General features: G+C 37.7%; 3 protein-coding genes across 7 annotated transcripts; 1 reads left to right on the top strand and 2 right to left on the bottom strand.

The window, feature by feature from the left end:
* Positions 1-2,013: 2,013 nt before the first annotated feature.
* Positions 2,014-5,381, bottom strand: LOC121739188 (mitotic checkpoint protein BUB3). Its single transcript, XM_042131537.1, has 5 exons — positions 5,045-5,381; positions 4,749-4,973; positions 4,177-4,447; positions 3,770-3,902; positions 2,014-2,661 (listed from the first exon to the last, which is right to left on the bottom strand). The coding sequence occupies exons 1-5, from the start codon at positions 5,255-5,257 to the stop codon at positions 2,505-2,507; spliced, it is 999 nt and encodes a 332-aa protein (XP_041987471.1). The 5' UTR covers positions 5,258-5,381; the 3' UTR covers positions 2,014-2,504.
* A 336-nt stretch (positions 5,382-5,717) lies between these two features.
* LOC121739425 (brefeldin A-inhibited guanine nucleotide-exchange protein 1) lies at positions 5,718-14,559 on the top strand. 2 transcript variants are annotated; one of them, XM_042131894.1, is made up of 3 exons: positions 5,718-6,079; positions 6,535-11,406; positions 13,827-14,559. In XM_042131894.1, exons 1-3 carry the CDS (start codon positions 5,960-5,962, stop codon positions 13,965-13,967), a joined length of 5,133 nt encoding a protein of 1,710 aa, XP_041987828.1. In that variant the 5' UTR covers positions 5,718-5,959; the 3' UTR covers positions 13,968-14,559. The 2 variants fall into 2 exon arrangements, with proteins under 2 accessions (XP_041987828.1, XP_041987827.1); XM_042131893.1 differs by having other exon boundaries at positions 5,718-6,083; positions 6,539-11,406.
* Positions 14,320-16,153, bottom strand: LOC121739426 (actin-related protein 2/3 complex subunit 1A-A). Of its 4 annotated transcripts, none has more exons than XM_042131897.1 (4): positions 16,091-16,153; positions 15,923-15,984; positions 15,747-15,834; positions 14,320-15,652 (listed from the first exon to the last, which is right to left on the bottom strand). In XM_042131897.1, exons 3-4 carry the CDS (start codon positions 15,817-15,819, stop codon positions 14,610-14,612), a joined length of 1,116 nt encoding a protein of 371 aa, XP_041987831.1. In that variant the 5' UTR covers positions 15,820-15,834; positions 15,923-15,984; positions 16,091-16,153; the 3' UTR covers positions 14,320-14,609. The 4 variants fall into 4 exon arrangements, with proteins under 4 accessions (XP_041987831.1, XP_041987832.1, XP_041987829.1 ...); XM_042131898.1 differs by having other exon boundaries at positions 15,747-15,829; positions 15,928-15,984; XM_042131895.1 differs by lacking the exon at positions 16,091-16,153 and having other exon boundaries at positions 15,923-16,050.
* Between the last annotated feature and the right edge of the window lie 905 nt (positions 16,154-17,058).

Here is a 17,058-nt window from a genome sequence, read left to right as displayed (position 1 = left end):
CTATGGCTTTTAGGGACTAATGGACAAAATAAATTACTTTGTTGCACTTTATCAAAACTGGCGTATGTTGACTAAAAGTCAAAACTTTAGACTGGGCAAAATCCTACGATTTTGCCCACATTTTTATAACGATAAGGAAAAAATGAGCAACGCATCGCCTAATGGAAAGCAAATAATGTCGGCCATAGATACCTATAATCGACATAAACTACAATTGTTGAATATTTAAATTTTAAATATCGGCCTCCGTGGTCTAGTGGTATAGAGCGCGGCTCTTGACTCGGAGGTCGTGGGTTCGATTCCCGCGTTGGGAACATGTTATTTCCAAGTTTGGTTAGGACAGTGCAGGCTGATCACCTGATTGTCTGACAAGTAAGATGATCCATGCGTCGGATGGGCATGTAAAAAGTCGGTCCTGCGCCTGATCTCTCGCCAGTCGTGTCGGTCTTCCGTCCCACTGGGTTATGAGAGTAAAGGAATAGAGAGTGCTCTTGTGTACTGCGCACACACTTGGGCACTATAAAATTACTCCTGCGTAGCTGGCCTGGTTTCAATGAAACCGGCCACCGTCACCGAAACCGGTGTGGGAGCTATTATTATCGGCCTCGCTGAAGTTTGAAACCCCTGTTTTACTGATGATTGAATGATTAAAAGATGACTAAACATCAGAGATGTGCCGATCATGACTTTGGCCGACTAGCCGACTAGCCGATTAGTCGGTTGCAAAGAAGCCGACTAATCGGCCGACTAGTCGGCCAAGCCGATCATGGTTTCGGAAGTTTCCGTAACGCTTTTTACTGCTGTTTCGCGGGTAAGTCGCACACGCCTCCTGCAAACGTGTCGAATCGTGTTATGTTTAGGTACTTCGCGTACGTTACTTTATTTTGTTTCTATGATACAGTTGGTGATTTTCATTAAATACCTATTTCATGTACATGAAATCTCGATTTAATAATACATACTTAATTTGTTGTTAAGATATTTACAAAAATAATTTCTTTACTAGCAAGTAATTTCAGAAACACTTCATTTAATTTTAAAATGTGTAACACTGATCGAGTGTGATATACTTCAACACATTATAAATAATAATCAAGGTTTTTCTTTAATGTAATTTCAATAATAGCAAAAAAAGTAAAGAGCCGATTAGTCGGCGCTTTTTGCCGACTATTCGCCGACTAGTCGTCGACTACAAAAGTGGCCGGATAGTCGGCTTTACCGACTAGTCGGCGACTAGTCGGCACATTTATACTAAACATCAATTTAATGTTCCTATGTGCTTTCCCAGGACTCAAAGTACTTATCTCCATACCCAGGAAAAACGCATCAGCGGTTTAGGCGTGAATCATAAAGTTAATATACCTAGCGGAATAGAGAAACAAAGGCCTGAGCGAGAGAGATGTCACTATCAGTAACACTGCGTGGTAAAAAAGACGTATGATACAGAGACAGCAGCACTCTTTTTTGACGTCCAGTCGGCACGTGCCGCACGTTGACAATTTAATCTCATAGAATTCATGTTCAATCATGCTTGTGTAAGTGTATAATACGTACACATATTTTTCACACAGATGAAAACCAATTTCGGTTTCGTTTGACAGCTCGAGATCTCTATTCTGCTAGGTATATTAACTTTATGGCGTGAATATGTGACAGACAGACAGACACACTTTCGCATTTATAATATTAGTATGGATATGGATGAAGAAGAACACTTTAATGTAAAAATATTGTTTCACGAAATTTTTCAATTCTAGCGGGATAAAAAGTTTAAAGCGACTCTGTTGCAAATAAATAATAACATACTTTAAGAAGTTCAAAACTTTATTGTGTCACTTAGCTTAAAGTATGCCGAAATTATCTAAGTAGCCTAACTTAACATTATTGCTTATACCTGACTGGCTATGGCATACTCCTTATGACTTGTACTGAGTATTCTCATTTATCAGAATTATAATTTTAATAAAGGATATTTGTATTACAGATATTATTGAATTTTCTAAATATTTTACATTGATACCAACTTTAACCAATATAGTAATAATTATTAAAAGATTCTTTAAGCCTATACAGATCGGAGTTTAAAGGTACATTACAACAACCCACCCTAGCTCAATGAATGGCAAGGCTATTAACAATCCATCGCTTAGGGGGGTATTACATTATCATTTATATATGATCATTTCTATGATCATATATAGGATCCAATATATATGATCACGGTGACATAATATGCACTTGAATTCCATAGCTGTCCGCATTGCGCTGCCAACTACCAAAATGCATAATCACTGTATACTGTACAGTGTACATGTAGGTAAGTTAAGTTATAGTTTATTTATTTCAGTTCAGTTTGTGTTGTATTGATGTGTGCTTCATTTTGTTGTACTGTAATGCGAATTTAATTGTCAAATAAACCACTCACTAAGAAAGATAATAGACTAATAGAGTGGAGTCAATGTAATTTAAAACGTTAAGGATTATGCCATAACCGCTCGAGTCATTCATTTTGGTTTAGTCTCCTGGTCGGTGACGTATCTGATGTAGATGGTGTCCTCGGGCTTGGGGTCTTCTATCTGTGTCTCGTCCAGCTGCGAGCACGCAATCGCCAGCGCTGACCCGTCGTGAGAGAAGCTGAGAGACGACACCGCTGTGTTGTATCTGGAATAGAAAATTAGGAGGTAAGCACTATAGCCTGGTTATAAAAAAATATCTTGGTCCTGAATCCTGAGTCAAAGCCAAAGTAAAATTTTTTTATTCAGAATAAGTTTTTTTCAAACATTTTCCGAACGTTGTTGCTACCTACCACCAGTTCGGGAACTCGCCCGAGTACATTTGAATATAATTGATAGCTTATGAATCAAAACCGAATAAGTAGTTCAGGTTGCACAAACAAACATTGATTCATACAAAGACTGCCAACATCATTAATCCCCCATTTATACTGACACAACTATGTAGGTGTAGGAATATAAAAGTATATAGGAAGACAGAAGAGAGAGAATAAATGGAATAAAATAATATATGTAATAGAATGTTTTCCAGAAAATGTATGATGTATTTTAAAACCATAATAAGATAATTATGTAATGTTTATGCAGAAGTGTAGGAGACCAAAATTTGTTACATACAGTAGGGCCTCGATAGTCCGAACACCCAAAATATATACCCTGTTCGGATGGACGCAGCTTTCGGATTATAGTATGTAGACATTTTTAAATGCATTTTCTGGGTGTTGAAGCCATGATAAAACGCACAAATACAGTACAAAGATATTATGTGCCTATAACAAAATGGCAGAATAGCGCGGGGCGGTCAAAAACAATACGTGTAGTACTTAAGACGTCTAACTCGGCACTGGAATGCGGTGGCGCGGCTGCGGGAGTGATTTGTGCGGGGGATCCCTTCCCCCGCATAAATCACTCCCGCGGTCATTCGAAATATAGAGGTATTCAGATTAGCTGGGGTTAGGACTATCGAGGCCCTACTGTACTTGGGAAGTGTTTGCTAATTGTATGATATAATTTATTATTGTAACACGTGTTTGTCGCCTTGTATAATAATTGGAATAATAATATTTTGTTAGAAATAAAGTCTTAAACCTAAAAATATTTTAATAAATGTATTTTTATTTTTACCCAATAGCTATGTCTATATCTTTTGTTTGTCTGTAAATTTTCCTTGTCACATTTTAGGAAAGCTTTAAAAAATAAAACAAGTATTTTTGATGAATCAATTTTGATGTTTTTTTATCTTTACCATCACTTACCTATGGAACTGGCACAGTCTCTTCTTGTTGAACCCGTCCCAGATGTTGACGTAACCATCAGATCCACCCGTTGCAAAAGTGTTGTACACGGAGTGGAAGCTTATTGCATTCACTGGATATATTTTCTCTAAGCCTGAAATTGAGATTCATAAAAAATCTGTATTGGTTTTTGGATACATATTGAATTATTTTTTAAATATTTTTAATGAAATAAGACTTTTATGAAATAAAGGATAATTTTTTTTTGCTGTTGTATTTTATTCTCTGTGTTTATCTGACCTGGATGAATAATGACACAATCATTATGTGCATAGAACTTCAATGTTTTAATAATTGTGAAACTTACTTTAATATAAAAAAGGCAAAAAATAGAAAGAGCTTATGAAAGAGTACAAACACAATCTCACCTCCATCTTTAATTCTGTGACACTTGAATGCATATTTCTTTTTCTGCACCTCAGGGTTACTGTCTAAGTACTCTACAGCGACACGGCCTTCAATAGAGCTTAGTACGTAGCCCTGTTTGTTGGGGAATACTCGGATACACCGAGTTTGATATTTGAGTGATGACTCTCGACGTTGATTCACATGCCCCATGTTTCGTACGTCCCACACAAATATCTTACGCCCAGATGTACCCACCACAAACTTCTCACCGACAATACTCATTGTGTAAACCTGAAATTATTATTTAAAAGCGTGGTGAATAATTCAGTAATATATGTAGATTGTGTCCAGTAGATTTTGCCTCTCTAATCATAGATTGTTATAAAACTACATTGTATTAGTACAAAAATAGATCTTATAGTAAATACTGCCTTATTACTGGAATATCTTTCATTATTCTAATGCCAATCTATTCTTTTAACAAAGCTCAGTTTATTAAACCTGAGTACATAGCATGTACTTAAAGAAATTGTTTTTTAATTTAAGTGCTACATAATAATATGTAAATTGTAGAATAAATATAATGTTATACCCTTTCATTGCCCTGGTTGTATGTCCCCACACAGTTGGGCACTCGGCTGTCCCACATCTTGACTGTCCCGTCCCAGCTGCCCGTCAACACAGCATTTACTTCGTTGGTGAACTCCACACATCTTATAGCCCCTTTATGCTCCCCCAATACCACTTCTGTGCTCGCATTTAGATCGTACATCTTCAAAGTTTGGTCTAATCCACCGCTATACGTGTGGACCGCATCCTGGAATGTGTTATTAACGTTAAAATGTTGATTTACAACAGAAACTTACGTAGTTAAGAATATTGACTTACTCTAAAACAAACGTCCAATACTGGCAGTTCATGAGTGTATTTGTGCCGCTCCACGTTGGCCGTCACGTCGTACAGCCTCACGGAACAGTCCCATGATGAGACCAGCAGAAATTGATTCGATTTTGGCGCAAACTTGACGCTGGAAATAGCGTCGTCGGGTAGACTTTTTAATTTAAATTCGGTGCGGGACTCCGCTACCCGCGTCACTGTCATTGTAGAAGCAATTTTGTTGGCTCTTTTAAAACTAGTAGAGGATAAAAATGCGGCGTGTAATTTAAATTATCGCAGGTTCCTAAATAAAAATAAAATTAAATAAATCGGGCAGCAACACGAGCTATTGACATAACGTTAGACAATATTTGAATATTGTCAAAAATACGTAAATGTCAATTTCGACGACTTCTTCCTCTTCTCTTCGTGTTATTTTTTTTCTAGAAAGAATTTACACAAAAAAAATGAACGACGTAAAATTATTGATAAAAAAATCGTAAAGAAAAACAAACTTAAATATTATAATATTTATTCATTCTCATTTCTAACAATATTTTCTAAATAAAAATTTATTATTGATTAAAATGAAAATAAACGACTTTTACATTACAATTATTAAATTGAACGCAGACATAAATTAAACTACAGTTGGCAAGTTGCTGGTAAGTAGAACGCATTTATTAAAATTGACATGTTTGTGATGAGGTGTGAATCGAATTATTCCCGTCTCAGTAAAATGGATTCGCGTAATTCCCCGATACATGCCTAAATCGCTGTGATGATAAATATTAACGATTTACTTACTCCCGATCAAAGTGAAAATACAATAAAATATATGTATCTCAGGATAAAAGGACGTTTTCTAAGTGCGCAACAAAGTGTAGTCCGATTGGAACGAATGGAGTGATTACCATATAAATAACGATGCAAACCAATCTAAAGACTAAAGAGATGTTTATCGTCAGAGCTTTGGAAAAAATTTTGGCTGATAAGGACATAAAAAGGTCCTATCACAGCCAACTGAAAAAATCATGCGAAGTGGCACTTGGTGAGATTCCATTTTGATGTTTTATTGTATATAGATAACAATATGTACACTAATTACACTTGCTGCATTAATTAAATTATTGTAAAGTTATGAAATAGTGCTGAAAAGGATTGAATACATCTTTGACCTTGAATGGTTTCAAGTGAATAGTTAAGTTACATTGAACTTTTTTATCTTTGCATAATAATTGCAAGGTGATGACTCTTCACAGTGTCAAATTAGAGATATAACTCTCCAAGTGATCCTTAAGCGTAGAATATCTTAATAGTTTTTGATAAAATAGAAAGCAAGGACATTCAATGTCTGATACTGGTTTTGACTTTTGATAGAAATTAAAATTAATTAGTATTCATATTTTCATGTATTCTTTTCTTATCTTTAATATAGTATTGGTCCTAAATATATTCAATCTTTGGTCTTTAATTAAGGTATTAACTTATATTTTGTATTTTTAGAGGAAATTAAAGCAGAATTGAAAAATGGAGGTCAAGTTGAATCTTTAGAAAGTCCAACTGGAACGCTCCCGCTACCGAAGAATGATTCAGCAAATATCATAACAGCTGAGAAGTATTTTCTGCCGTTTGAGCTAGCATGTCAGAGTAAAGCGTCGAGGATAGTGGTGACGGCTTTGGACTGTCTCCAGAAGCTTATAGCCTATGGCCACCTAACTGGAAATATACCTGACTCTACAACACCTAGGAAACTTCTTATCGACAGAATAGTTGAAACTATTTGCAGCTGTTTCAATGGACCTCAAACAGATGAGGGAGTCCAGCTTCAAATCATCAAGGCTTTGCTGACCGTTATCACCAGCCAGCATGTGGAAGTTCATGAGGGAACTGTACTACTTGCTGTCAGAACTTGTTACAACATTTACCTGGCAAGTAAAAATCTTATTAACCAAACAACAGCAAGGGCCACACTAACACAGATGCTTAATGTCATCTTCACTAAAATGGAGAATCAAGCCCTCGAGGCTGACTCAACAGAAAATATCCCAGAGTGCCAGCTGAAAATCCCAAATGGTAATATACCTTCTGAAGAACCCCATGAACAGCAAAATAATGAGGATGTTAATCAAACACCCACCAATGATAATGTTGATGAAGTAGCTGAAGCTAAGATTATTGCACAACAAATTGTTGACTCTGTTATAGACAATGCCATTTCAATTGCTTCTAAGAAAAATATGGAGGAGCTTGTCAATGGTCCAGACAATAATGAGAACCTAGCAGATTCAAATGACAGTGGCAGTGTTTCACATGAAAGTAATGGATTACAAAATTCTGAAACATCTATCCCCAGGATACCATCTCAAGAGAGTGTTGATGTAGTATCAGAAAATGATAACTCTGTGACAGCAAAATTCACACATATTCTACAAAAAGATGCATTTTTAGTGTTCAGAGCTCTATGTAAGCTCTCTATGAAACCACTACCGGATGGTACTCCAGACCCTAAGTCTCATGAGCTAAGGTCTAAAATTCTTTCGCTGCATTTACTTCTTTCTATATTACAAAATGCGGGCCCGGTATTCAGAAATAATGAGATGTTCATAACAGCTATCAAGCAGTACCTATGTGTAGCTCTATCCAAGAATGGAGTGAGTTCTGTGCCAGAAGTCTTTGAACTTTCTCTTGCTATATTCTTAGCTCTTCTTCAAAACTTCAAAGTACATCTTAAAAAACAGATTGAAGTCTTCTTCAAAGAAATTTTCATGAACATTCTGGAAACATCTAGCTCCTCCTTTGAGCACAAGTGGATGGTCATTCAGGCTCTCACCAGAATATGTGGGGATGCACAGAGTGTTGTCGATATCTATGTCAACTATGATTGTGACTTGTCTGCTGCTAACTTATTCCAGAGGCTAGTCAATGATGTCTCTAAAATTGCCCAAGGCAGGCAAGCTTTAGAGTTGGGGGCCACACCAAATCAAGAGAAGTCTATGAGAATTAGAGGACTAGAATGTCTAGTCTCCATTCTGAAATGTATGGTGGAGTGGAGCAAAGAACTTTATATAAATCCAAATATGCAAACCACTTTGGGCGAGAGAACTGTGAAAGAAGATACAGACCATCAGAGCATGAAGTCTCATGGTGGTTCAAGTTTAAGTCTCATGTCTACAAGTTCGAGTAATATAGGAAATCGCGAAACTTTAGACTCACCTGAACAATTTGAAGTTTTAAAGCAACAAAAGGAAGTTTGGGAAACTGGCATAGACCTTTTCAATCGAAAGCCTAAAAAGGGAGTATCCTTTTTGCAAGAGCAGGGACTGCTTGGAACATCTACTAAAGAGATTGCTGAATGGTTGTTGACAGACGAGAGAATAGACAAAATATTTATAGGCGAATATTTAGGTGAAAATGATGATCATTCCAAAGAAGTAATGTATGCGTATGTTGACTCCATGAACTTTTCTAACATGGATATTGTCGCTGCATTACGACATTTCTTAGAAGGCTTTCGATTACCCGGAGAAGCCCAAAAAATCGACAGACTGATGGAAAAATTCGCAGCGAGATACTGCGAATGCAACCCGACAAACACGCTGTTTACTTGTGCAGATACAGTCTATGTACTGGCATTTTCGATTATAATGCTTACAACTGACTTACATTCTCCACAAGTGAAAAACAAAATGACAAAAGAACAGTATATAAAACTGAACAGTGGAATAAGCGAGAATAACGACCTACCACGCGAGTATTTATCGCAAATATACGACGAAATTGCAGGACACGAAATAAAAATGAAAAATACATCGAAACCGGGAAAGCATATGATAGCCAACGAAAAGAAACGAAAACTGATTTGGAACATGGAGATGGAACAGATATCTACAGCAGCTAAGAATTTGATGGAGTCAGTTTCGCACGTCCAAACTCCTTTCACGACGGCAAAACACGTCGAGCATGTACGGCCTATGTTCAAAATGGCGTGGACACCATTCCTAGCAGCATTTTCCGTCGGGCTTCAGGATTGCGATGATCCTGAAATCGCATCGTTATGCTTAGATGGTATTAGATGTGCAATCCGCATAGCATGTATTTTCCACATGTCACTAGAAAGAGATGCATACGTACAGGCATTAGCAAGATTCACCTTATTGACTGCAAACTCCCCAATCACAGAGATGAAAGCTAAGAACATTGATACAATAAAAACGCTGATTACTGTTGCACACACAGATGGAAATTATCTAGGTTCCAGTTGGCTCGACGTCGTAAAATGCATTTCGCAATTGGAACTTGCGCAACTTATTGGAACGGGAGTTCGTCCACAATTTCTATCTGGTTCAGGAATAAAGCCTCAGGCTGACTCCTTAAAATTCAGTCTTATGCTTTTAGATCCCAGTGTTAAAGAACATATCGGCGAGACAAGTTCCCAGAGTGTTGTGGTGGCTGTCGATAGAATATTCACAGGATCGACGCGGCTCGATGGTGACGCAATTGTTGATTTCGTTAAAGCTCTCTGCCAAGTTTCACTGGACGAGTTGAGCCACCCCACGAACCCTCGAATGTTCTCTCTTCAAAAAATTGTCGAAATATCCTACTACAACATGGGGCGCATCAGGCTGCAATGGTCTCGTATTTGGCAAGTTCTCGGCGACCACTTTAACAAGGTCGGTTGTAACAACAATGAGGACATATCGTTCTTCGCGGTTGACTCGTTACGTCAGTTATCCATGAAGTTTATAGAAAAAGGTGAATTTGCCAATTTCAAATTCCAAAAAGACTTCTTAAGACCGTTCGAACATATCATGAAGAAGAACAATTCTCCGACGATACGAGACATGGTAGTGAGATGTATCGCTCAAATGGTCAATTCACAGGCACCCAACATTAAGTCGGGTTGGAAAAATATATTTTCTGTATTTCATTTAGCGGCGAGCGATCAAGATGAAGCAATAGTTGATCTTGCATTCCAAACTACTGGTAAAATTATAACCGACTTATACGAAAGACAATTCCCAGCGATGATTGACTCTTTTCAAGATGCTGTAAAATGTCTCTCGGAGTTCGCCTGCAACGCTAAATTCCCTGATACGTCCATGGAAGCAATACGATTAGTGCGATCTTGCGCGACTGCTGTAGGAACATCCCCGCAATTATTCGCTGAACACGCAGGTCTAGAGGGCGAGCCAGGGGCGCCGGAAGTCGATAGAGTCTGGCTCCGAGGATGGTTCCCACTTCTGTTCTCACTCTCCTGTGTCGTCAGCAGATGTAAATTAGACGTGCGAACACGCGGCCTAACGGTCCTCTTCGAAATCATCAAGACTCACGGTGATTCATTCCGTCCGCATTGGTGGAGAGATTTGTTTAATATTTTATTCAGAATTTTTGATAATATGAAGCTACCGGAACATCAACTGGAGAAAAATGAATGGATGACTACAACTTGCAACCATGCGCTTTATGCGATTGTAGACGTCTTCACGCAGTATTTCGACATTCTTGGATCTCTACTGTTAGAACAGCTGTATGCCCAGTTGCACTGGTGCGTGCAACAAGACAACGAGCAACTCGCGAGGTCGGGAACGAATTGCTTAGAAAATCTAGTCATATCTAACGGAACTAAATTCAGCGAAGAGACGTGGAGCAAGACGTGTCAAATTATGTTAGATATTTTCAACAGCACCTTACCGACTACGCTGCTGACGTGGAAACCCGACGAAAACGAGGACAACACTGAGACACCCCAAGTGCGACACGGGATATTGAAGAAGTCACAGGGTACCGATGATGCTAAATCGTCGAATAGAGTGTTCAACAGCCTCCTGATTAAATGCGTTGTGCAATTGGAACTCATTCAAACCATTGACAACATCGTCTTCTACCCTGCAACGTCGAGGAAGGAGGATGCCGAGACACTAGCGTTGGCCGCCGCCGAACTGACTGGGGGTACTCCCGGCACAGAGCAGGAATGTCAGCGTGAAGAGCAAGGCATGTACAGGTTACTCAGTTCGCCCCATCTGCTGCGGCTCGTGGAATGCCTGATGTGCAGTCATCGCTTCGCCAAAACTTTCAACACCAACAATGCGCAAAGGAATGTTCTCTGGAAAGCCAACTTCAAGGGTTCAGTTAAACCGAATATGTTGAAACAGGAGACCCAATCCTTGGCGTGCGTGCTTCGGATACTTTTCAAGATGTATAGCGACGAAACGCGCCGCAGTCACTGGCCGGCCGTCCAAAAAAGTCTCATAACTATCTGCTGCGAGGCGCTCGAGTACTTCGGCAGTTTGACGAGTGAAGCCCACAGAGATGCCTGGACTTCGATACTGCTCCTGATCTTGACCAGAATACTTAAGATGCCTGACGAACGAGTAAGTAAAATATTAATTGCTTTGTCTCTAGATTTTAAATGCATATATCTACTGACTACTAATTAGTAAATCCATACTTATTATCTATATAAACACGAAAGTGTGTCTGTCTGTCTGTTACCTCTTCACGCCTAAACCGCTGAACCGATTTTGCTGAAATGTAGTATAGGGATACTTTGAGTCCCGGTAAAGGACATAGGATACTTTTAATTCCAGAAAAATACACGATTCCCGCGCAACGCTGATTTTGGCGCAACTGAGTTGTGGGCGTCATCTAGTGACTGCATAGTGCATAGTATCTTTTATAACCGTTTTCTACTCGTATGCTTATGCCTTAGCGACCTACTTAGGTTAGATTAATCGTCAAACAATAATCGAATTATCTTTCAACATGCTTTATCGTGCAAGATAACAGCACGACTGAAGGCACCGTAAAAGTATTTTGAGGTTCGTTTCAGATTGGATTAGAAAATGAAATTGCTTAGGTACGTAAGAAACTATAAAAGATACAAACTTACTAGAGTTACATCACCACACAAGACATATTTAACCTCTAACATACCTTTGGAAGGTTTTAGTACGTAGTAAGTATTAAGTATATTTATTACTCTATGGTAGTATTCGATTACAATATTAATTTTATTTTCTAAACGTAAAATGTGTTATATTTTATCGACAAAGTTGGCTTACGGCCTGCCTTACGATTATTTAAATCGTTTAGCAGCGTCGTTTTGTGGTAAGAATATAAACAGCAAAAGAAAAGTTTTAAATTTGATTTAGCAGAAACCTTGTCAATATGGTATATTTAAAATAAGACCTAAAGACCAACAAAATAGGCTCTACCTAAGCTAGAGGTTAATAAACTTCTTATTTTGAATTGATCAATACATAACATCCGCAAATGTGTCGTAGTTCCGTACATATAACAGTTAGTATTCCATATTCAAATGCGTTATGTGGCACCTGTTTAATTCAATACACGTGCCTGTTAAATCGAGACGATTATATCACATACAGCTATACTTACTATATCTATATATTATCTACAATTGGTTGAGGATTTACGTAGTTATTATACCCGACTACGTCTAAGCTTAAATAATCGGCCAAGTGCCATTCGGACTCGTGCACGAAGGGTTCCGTACCGTTACAGACGAAAAATAGGCCAAAAATTGTGTTTTTGTATGGGAGTCCCCCTTAAATTTTTATTTTATTTAAATATTATTATTAATGTAGACATAACTAAGGCCTTAATGAAAATTTCAAGTGCCTAGCTGTTGTCATTATTGATTACGAGCAAAACAAGGCTAAAAAATAACGTTTGTTGTATGGCACCTTAAATATTAATTTTATTTCGTTTTTAGTACCTATTTGTTGTTATAGCGACAACAGTTCTACACAATCTGTGAAAATTTCAGAAGTCTAGCTATAGCGGTTATTGAGTTACAGCCTGGAGACAGACAGACAGACGGACAGACATCGAAGTCTCGTTAATAGGGTCCAGTTTTTACCCTTTGGGTACGGAACCTTAAAAATGATATCGGTTTGTTAATTTATAATTATCTTTAATAGTAAAAGCCAAGAGGGCTGGCCTATTCAGTGGAACAAAGCCTTTATACCTAAGCAAACTAGATGACGGCAGCAATTCCGTTGCGCAAAAATTCGTTCGCAGGAACCGTACATTTACGAGGATAAAAAGTATTAATTACCTATGTCCTCTCCTGGGACACAAAGCATATACCCAATTTCACTAAAAATCGGTTCAGCGGTTTGTACAGACTGACAGACACACTTTCGCATTTATAATATTAGTATGGATATAATACTTCTGTAAGATGAAGATATTTTAATAAATAACATGTACTACATAGTTATTATATTTTACATGTGAATTGCTTATCAGTAAACAAAGCGTTTTATGTATGAACTCGATTCTCTGATATCCGAACCTTTTGCATTATAACTTGTGAATTATGATTAATCAGAACTTCATGTACTTACGTAGTACACATTTAGATTTTATGTATCAAATAACGTTTTATTTAAAACAACCAAGATACTTAATATGCATGTGTAACATACTTTTTAATTCGGCATGATCTAAATTCTAAGTAATAAAAATATGTGGGTAATAATAGGTTTCCCCTTGCGGCCATTTAGTATACCCTGTATACCTAACATTATGTCACCTAAATTCGTAGGATCTATTCTAAAAACTTAGCCCATGTCACACATGATAAGAAATTACCGTTAGTCGCTTTAGGGAACGGTTGGTGAATACAGTAAAAAGTGTGAGAAATAAAATTATTATTTTACACAAATCTTATAATTATTATGGTATTCAACTTCGCTGTCTATGTCCTTAACGTGACTTGCTATCAGACAAAGACAGTTTTTAATAGTAAGTTAACTTTTTTCAGTTTGCGGCACACGTATCAAGCTACTACCCGCTACTTTGCGAGATCACCTGCTTCGACCTCAAACCCGAGCTAAGGACGGTCCTCCGACGCGTCTTCATCAGAATCGGTCCAGTCTTCAACATAGTCTCCAATACGCAGTAACACGGTTATAATTTAACAAAAAGATATGGCCTTATAGTAGTAGGTTAATGTATGACTTTGTTAATAACCAGTATCATATTTGAAACTAACCATGTTTGGTCACTATTTTATCTTCCCTGGAACTGTTACAAGGACTAGGGTTGAAAATCTAGGGATACAAAACTTTAAAAACAGTAGGAGCCATTAATGAAAGTAACTTTGTTATAATTACATTTTATTGTAATGACAGCAATCAGTACTTCAGTAGTATTAAAAGTGATCTTAATATAGGATATAGTAGCCTTACTGTTTAATTTATATAAATTATTTGATTATCAAAGTTAATGTTAAATTGTATAATGAAAAATAAATGTTGTATCTATAAATTATAGTTTATTCTGTATATTTGAAAGTTCTTACAGCATGGGAGCCGAACTCACTCACATCACCCGCTTTTCTATTTCTGTTCCTGCTTGACTGAACAAACTGTGATTGTGACTGTTTCACAGATTTTCTTTACATTTTTTCATTACATTTTCTTAGAGTGATTTCAGAGTTCTCACGCTTATTATAATTATTATTATTCCTTATAAAATAAATGCAATAATACATTCATGTGCAGTTTTGTTTTAATGAGCATTGTAGTAATGATTACGATGCTATTTAAATCTTGAGCCCATTGAAACTCTTTTCCAGGAGTTCATTGTCCCAAATGACTAGCTGTCCATCCAGGCCCGACGTACTAAACTTGGAGGCACTCGCTTTCGAGCCTTTGAAAATACGAATACATGTTATGGCATTCTGGTGGATAGAATCAAGAAATGTGTCGTTAGTCTCAATACGAGCTTGACGGTCCAACGATTGGAACTTCTTCATGGCAGACAATCCTCCTGACTCCTTCCTCTGAGTATTATCCAGTTTGGCCACAAACTTAATCTCATTGCCGTTGTGGGTATACAGTAATGGAATGCAACTATGACCTGCTACAATAAGAGAGTTATTGGAAATCCATATACAATCTAAAAATGGCAGATACTCAGTCTTAAGTTTTATGATAGCCTTCCCTTGGGTGGCATCGGCTATGTTGATAGCACTGTCGTGTCCGACCCAGGCGACCTTATTGCCATCAGCAGAAAAAGAAACTCCATGGACCCAGCCACCACCAGATGACCTAAACTCGGCAAGAAGCTGCCCCAAAGGCAGTTTCGAGCCCCACACATTGGGTCCAGGTTGGTCTTCAATATCCTTAATATATGCAGAGAAAACACGAACTTTAAAATCTGATGATCCAGCCACCAGGAGAATATTATTAGGATGCCAGTCCAGGGAAGTCACTGTTGAACGGATTGGCTTTTTGATGTGCTTTGACACCCACCAGTTGTTCTCCTTTTCGAAATAGCAAATTGATATCAACCGGGCTCCTGAGCCAACGGCAAACTTATTTTCCATTGGAGACCATTTTACACAAGTGGCGGCTCGGTTAATGCGAAGTAGCACCAGAGTGGTATTCCATTTGCCATCCTCGGCTTGGGTCCAAACGTAGGCATTACGGTCCACGGAGCAAGTCACAATCCTGTTGGTGTTGGGAGCCCAATCTATTCCCATCACCCTCATGTCATGTTCCACTAAATTGTTGGTTTGCTTCCATTCGCCGCCATCCTTTTGGTATATATGGACTTCATTATTGTTTGGTGAGAATGCAATTTCTGTAACAAATTACAAATATCAAATAATGTAATTATAGTTCAAATTACGGTAATAGAATACGATATATTATAACAGGTTTTCCTTGTAACTTACGATTTCTCTCCTTGTTCCATGCATGGCAAGTTATCGGGGCGCATGAGTCACCGAAAGTAAGTGTTTGTGCCATTGTCGGGTCTCAGGTCTGAAATAGCAGTTATAAATAGACTAGTCATCGTTTCGTACCGTAATACATTAATTATTATTAAATCTTCACTAATCTTTATAATTACCTTAATATTGTACGAAATTTTTGGAAAAATATTCGCGGACTCTGGGCAGTCAACGCGAATCCCTGCGGGAGATCAATACATTAGTCACGTTTACACGTATTCATGCCCCATATTTTTATAAACTCAATAACGTTTCTACTTATCTAAATTTATTATACATATTTTTACCTGTATACACAAAATAAAATTCGTATAATTAAAATCGAAATTCGATGACAAGTGACAACTGACATATTGATTATTATTTTTTTCTTCTTAAAATAGCACTTCGGCTATAACCATGGCCAGTGTCGAGTACATAAACTTACGACAGTATATATTAAGTCTATGATTAATTCCATAAACTTAACAGTATATAATAAGTCTATGATTAATTCCATGCTCACAAGTTACTTCTTTTACTCGCTTCGTGTCGCTGCTGTCGAATTACGACGCCCTCTATAGTTTCTGCACGGTCCCTATTGTTTGTGATGTTGCGATTTGCGAAAAAAAAATTGTCTGAACTAATTTGCAGCGTTGCCAGAATGTTACTTTTGTAACATTTTACGTTACTTTTGACCCTTGCATGTTACATTCATGTGACATGACTACAGATGTTACTTTTACGTTACTTTTGGTACTTAAGTGAAAAAAAAGATGTTTGAAACCAAAAATGCCAAAACGAAACACACTAAGTTTTATTGAGTTTTGTCGTTACAGCTGACAATGCTTTAAATGAACGTGGCGAAAAAAGCAAAGCTAACGCTGCCATCATACAAAAACAAATTTTTGAGAGTTCTACTTTATCAGCAGCGCCCCCGCCCAAGCCTTGTCGCACCTTAGTTTAAAGTTTTGTTTAATGACCATCATGTTGGTAGACTTGGAGGTAAACAAAATGGAACAAAATAAAATGTCTTCGTAAAAATAAAATATAATCGGCCAAGTGTTGCCTGCAGCTCTTCTGATGTTGCGAGTGTCCATGGGCGACGGTAGTTGCTTACCATCAGGTGACCTGTTTGCTCGTTTGCCCCCTTATTTAATAAAAAAAAAAAAAGTGTGAGTCTGACTCGCTCGTAAAGGGTTCCGTACCGTGATAGCGCAAAAATAGGCGAAAAATAGTGTTTTTTTGTATAAGAGCTTATGTTATTATATTTTCA

This window comes from Aricia agestis, chromosome Z, assembly GCF_905147365.1.
Source record: "Aricia agestis chromosome Z, ilAriAges1.1, whole genome shotgun sequence".
In the NCBI taxonomy this organism is placed as follows: Eukaryota; Metazoa; Arthropoda; class Insecta; order Lepidoptera; family Lycaenidae; genus Aricia; species Aricia agestis.
The sequence above is the reverse complement of the archived record's forward strand: the minus strand, read 5'-3'. Positions and strand labels throughout refer to the sequence as shown.

Excerpts from the sequence above, each read along its gene's own strand:
- LOC121739188 (XM_042131537.1), bottom strand. The coding sequence starts at position 5,257 with ATGACAGTGACGCGGGTAGCGGAGTCCCGCACCGAATTTAAATTAAAA. Across the intron at positions 4,448-4,748 it reads ACAACCAGGGCAATGAAAGG|GTTTACACAATGAGTATTGT; the intron begins GTATAACATTAT and ends TAATAATTTCAG. Across the intron at positions 3,903-4,176 it reads TCACAGAATTAAAGATGGAG|GCTTAGAGAAAATATATCCA; the intron begins GTGAGATTGTGT and ends TCTCAATTTCAG.
- LOC121739425 (XM_042131894.1), top strand. The coding sequence starts at position 5,960 with ATGCAAACCAATCTAAAGACTAAAGAGATGTTTATCGTCAGAGCTTTG. Across the intron at positions 6,080-6,534 it reads AAAAATCATGCGAAGTGGCA|TTAGAGGAAATTAAAGCAGA; the intron begins CTTGGTGAGATT and ends TATTTTGTATTT. Across the intron at positions 11,407-13,826 it reads TTAAGATGCCTGACGAACGA|TTTGCGGCACACGTATCAAG; the intron begins GTAAGTAAAATA and ends AACTTTTTTCAG.
- LOC121739426 (XM_042131897.1), bottom strand. The coding sequence starts at position 15,819 with ATGGCACAAACACTTACTTTCGGTGACTCATGCGCCCCGATAACTTGC. Across the intron at positions 15,653-15,746 it reads ATGGAACAAGGAGAGAAATC|AAATTGCATTCTCACCAAAC; the intron begins GTAAGTTACAAG and ends AATTTGTTACAG.